The 4,553-nt window shown below is 56.9% G+C and overlaps 1 protein-coding gene across 1 annotated transcript; it reads right to left on the bottom strand.

The window, feature by feature from the left end:
• Positions 1-1,018: 1,018 nt before the first annotated feature.
• NOCT (nocturnin) lies at positions 1,019-3,857 on the bottom strand. Its single transcript, XM_084517393.1, has 3 exons — positions 3,476-3,857; positions 3,077-3,376; positions 1,019-2,982 (listed from the first exon to the last, which is right to left on the bottom strand). Exons 1-3 carry the CDS (start codon positions 3,795-3,797, stop codon positions 2,147-2,149), a joined length of 1,458 nt encoding a protein of 485 aa, XP_084373519.1. The 5' UTR covers positions 3,798-3,857; the 3' UTR covers positions 1,019-2,146.
• Between the last annotated feature and the right edge of the window lie 696 nt (positions 3,858-4,553).

Genomic DNA, 4,553 nt, shown 5'->3' with positions numbered 1-4,553 from the left:
CTGGGAGTGGCAATGGGAGCGGTGTTGGTGCTGCAGCTTGGCTCTGGCTGGTACACAAAGGAAAAATAGAAATTAGGGGCTTTTTTGTTGGGTTTGTTTTTGAAAGGTGGCGCTGCATAATCTGGTTGCTAACACTGGAATCTGAACCTCTGGTCCATGATCTGATCTCTCCCAGAGCAGCCCCTTAACAGTGTTCAACAAAATCTGCAGTCATGAATCTGCAGTCATCGCCTTCACCCTGCCCAGGGTTAGCAGCATAGCCCGTGCTACAGCTGTGCAACACAGCACTTGAGGAGTTTGCCTAAATGGGGTGTTTTTATATTTTTCAGATTAGTATGGAACACAAATATAGTAACTTATGGGTTGTGGAAAGCAGTCACCTGTCTTTTCTTGCTCTTCAGGTGATGTTTTAAAAGTTAAATGACAAACAGAGCTGCCTGGTGCGAGGAGTCAGCTGTGCTGTGCTTGGCAGCGCCCTCAGGGAGGAATCCTTGCACCCTGCTGTGCAGCTCTGAGATGGGTGCTGGCCGGGGTTGTGGCTGCAGACAACTGTTGGAAGAGGAATACTTGCAGTAATGTAAGGTCTAGGCTTCATCATTAGCTCGGGGAGAAATCAGCTTAACTTTTGTACAGGTAACACCTTTCCCTACAGGCTTGCTGTGAAGTTTGGGTACGTGAGTTTGAGAAACACCACTTGTCATGAAGTCAGAGCAGTTGAGGCCATTTGTAAGATTAGGACCACAGGGTTAGGGAAGTAGGTCTGGAAGCCATGGCATTGCTACTGATTTGAAGCTAGGAAAGTCACCAGTTGAGATCACCCATTTATGATAGGGAAGTGAAAAAAGATGGCAGTAGAGACATTACTTTTTTTCCATGGAATTTTATTAATAAACACCCAGAACATTTAAGTCTTTACTTTACATGGAAGTACCGCTTTATTTGCTCTGCCTCGTCTTTCCAAACTATCTAACCGTCAGCCCAACTCCAGCTATTGGTCTCTCTTCTACCTTTTCTGCCCTTTTCTGGCACAGAGGCATGTTTGCAATCCATCTACGCAATACCCACATCATACCACTGAGCACCACGCCACGCACAAGAGTTACCACACAACCCCACCTCTGTCATGGCCTGGGCACTGGGCCATGGAAAGGACCTGCGTGTGCTCCTGAAGGCTGCTGCTGTATGATTTCAAGTCAGGTACAGGATCACCAAATTCCCTCAATAAATAGGTTTTATCTTCTAATAAGGTTCCAGTGTAGCTTTAGATTCTGAAGATAAATAAAAGAAGTCTTTCAACACAGAGATTGGCCCTTTACTGAAACTGCGAAGTTAACGAGACAACTTTAAACCATTTAGAAAAGTAATGCTTGAAGCAGATGAGAAAATACTCTGTGGTTAGGCATGCCCTCTGGAGGGAAGTACCGAAGGGACAAAGGTGCCAGTTACTGTGTTTAGCTACAGGCCCTGTGTGTCAGGGACACACACGTGCTCGTTTGGGCAGGCGAGGCTATCACTGTGTGACACCCAGCAGTGAGCCTCTGCCTCCTCACTTGCTCATACCAGAGGGGACCTCCCTTACACTGTGCTGTCTATTCACTTGGAATACAATCTTTATCTTAAGTCATGTAAAAATTAGCAGACTACACTAATAGGCTCTCAGATTTGTTCATGTCTGAACTGCATTAACCTTCCTTTGTACTGCAACAGAGAGAGGTCGGAGAATCTGATTGAGAAGTCGAGCCTTGTTCCCTTTGGTACTGGCACAAGCCTAACATAAACAAAATTAGCATGCTGCCAGGGCAAGTTGTTTTACATACACAAGTGCTTTAATTTAAATACTCAGGCCTCCGCATTCATTAGAGGATTACATCCTTAGACACAGGGGTTAGTGAAAGGATAAAACTCGTTTCCCTTCCAGTTTTCACACCCTAATACGGCAAGACCACCACCACCACCTCGACTCCTCTCTTCCTCCCTCAGAGGCTACAGATGAACGAGCTCTGAAGGGCAAGCGTAACTCCAAACAAGTGCCTGAGAGAATGTTTAGTCAACAGTACTTCCTCATCCTTAACAGCTTCCAAAGTTCTCAGTAAAATAAAACAGTAGTGAATTAAAACACTGCAATACCGGGTGGCATTCCAACAAGTTATATGAGTCTGTCAGGGTCTTGGTTAAAACTAAAGTCACACACCAGGGACATGTGATCTGAAGGGTAATTGAACGAGGGCAGCCTGTTGGGCCCAATTTGCTCTTCAGTCAGCAAGCCCAGGGCTGAGTTCACGTTCAAGGCGTGCTGGGAATACCAGATATAATCCAGCGTGTGCCGGCACTCTCCCGAGGGCCGGATCTTCCAGGTGGTGTACGGCGGCTCCGACTGCCCGTCGGGGCTCAGCAGCTTGTACGCGCTGTTCAAGTTGAGGCTGGAGTTGGAAAACTCCCTGTAGACCTCCTCGGTCGGCTCCGCGTTGAAGTCCCCGCAGACGATCAGCGGGATCTTTGCCCCCTGGGTGATGCTCTTCAGGTTCTGCAGCAGGTCGCAGCCCTGCGCCGAGCGGAACCTCTCCCAGCCCGTGCGGGCCTTCAGGTGGGTGACGGCGATGCAGAAGAGCCGGCCGGTCTCATGGCACTTCAGCGTCTGGGCGATGGCCACCTGGTTGGTCTTCAGCTTCATGGCGGTGAGGCGGATGTTGGCGCTGTTGATCAGCTCGAAGCGGTCCTTGAGGAAGAAGAGGGCGCAGCCGTCGGGCCCGTTGTTCCGCTCCACGTCCAGGCACGGCGACCACGGCTTCGGGAAGAAGGTGCCCTGGTAGCCCAGGCGGCTGAGCAGCGGCTGGAAGGTGTCGAAGTAGTGGTCGACCTCCTGCAGGCAGAGGATGTCGGGCTGGTAGGCCAGGATCTCCTCCAGGATCAGGCACTTCCTCTCCTCCCACTTCAGGGCCTCCATGGGGCACTGCACGAAGTTGTCCTTGCCTTCCCCGAGGGCTGCAATAAGGGGCGGGGGTGGGTTACCAGCAGGTTACCAGCGGGCGGGCCGAACGGGATGCCCGGCCGGGAGGGGCTCGTTTCGCCCCCTTACCTTGGGCGAGGATGTTCCACTGCATCACGCGGATGGGCCGGGGGCCGCCGGCCGCTCCCTGCCGCAGGTCCACGAAGCGGCGGCGGCACCGCGGCGGGCGGCGGCGCAGCACCAGGCGGCACTCGGCCAGCAGCTCCCGCGCCTCCATGGGCTCCGGCTCCGCCTCGGGCTGCCCGCGGCGCTCCCGGGGCGCTGCTGCTGCTGCTGCGGCGCTGCTGCCGCTGCTGCTGCCGCTGCTGCTGCTCAGCGTCTGGGCCAGCGCGCCGTACAGCCGGCTGCCGCCGCCCCCCATGGGGCACCCTGCGGAGGAGAAGCCGTGAGGCGCCCGCCGGGACCCCCGCAAGGTCGCGGTGCCTCCCCCGCTGCCCCCCCGGTGCCCCCCTCCCGTCCCGGTCCCACCTGCGCGGGGCGGTGGCGGCGCGGTGCTGGCGGTGGCGGCGCGGCGCAGCAGCGGGCACAGGCAGCGCGCGGGGCCCTGGTACATGGCACCGGCACCGGCACTCGTCCTTCCTCCCCCCCCGCCGGCCCGCCGAGTGGTAGCGCCCGGCCGAGGGCTCGGCGGAGAGCCCCAGCGCTGACGTCGGCGGGGCGGGGCGCTGCCACGCGCGTCACGGGGGGAGGCCAGGCTCGCGGCGCCGCCGTATAAGGCAGGGGCGCGCAGGCGGGGCAGCGGCGCGCACCGCCCCTCACTAACGCGGCCACGCAGCCGTGAGGGCGCCATGATAGCCCCGCAGGCTGTGGGGTCGGCAAGGCACCCCCAGATGATCAGTTCCAGCCACCAACCACCACTGTCACCCACTGAGCACCACGTCCAACCCCTCCTTGAACACCCCCAGGGACGATGACGCCACCACCTCCTTGGGCAACCTGTCCACTCTGAGGAGAGATGTCTCCTCATTCCAGCCTGACCCTCCCCTGGCCACCATGAGCCACCATGAGGCCACCATGAGCCACCACCCCCAGATGGGATGGCCAAACGCATCCCTCAGTGCCCCAAGACACCACCCCACCACATGCCGACCTCCTTCTGGCACCTTCCTCCAGTGGCCAGAGCCAGGCTTGGACTTTGCCCGGGGGTGTGCTCAGCCTCCTGCCCCGGTTGGCTGCCCTGGAGGCAGGGCTGCGGGCAGCTCCCACTGCCCGGCCCTCTGTCCGGCTGTCCAGGGTCCAGCCCTGCCCGTGCCGCCTGTCCCGGCGGTTGTGCAAGCGCCCGGTGCCGGCTGTCGCAACCCGCGGGCTGCCCGAGCAGCAGAGCCAAGAACTGGGGGCCAGGGGTGAACTTGCAGCTCCCTCCCCACTTGTCATGACAAACACGGGGTGTGGAATATGCCATCAGTGCTTCAAACAGATATTGTACCCTACAAACCATATTTATGGCAAATTCCTCTGCCTCTCTGTATTGCATCAAACAAAACATTACAAATTCTAGGACACACTGACAAGATGCAAAAAGGGTTTTTTTTGCTCCCAGTTTTTC

This window comes from Aythya ferina (assembly GCF_964211825.1).
Source record: "Aythya ferina genome assembly, chromosome: 4".
Taxonomy (NCBI): Eukaryota; Metazoa; Chordata; class Aves; order Anseriformes; family Anatidae; genus Aythya; species Aythya ferina.
The sequence above is the reverse complement of the archived record's forward strand: the minus strand, read 5'-3'. Positions and strand labels throughout refer to the sequence as shown.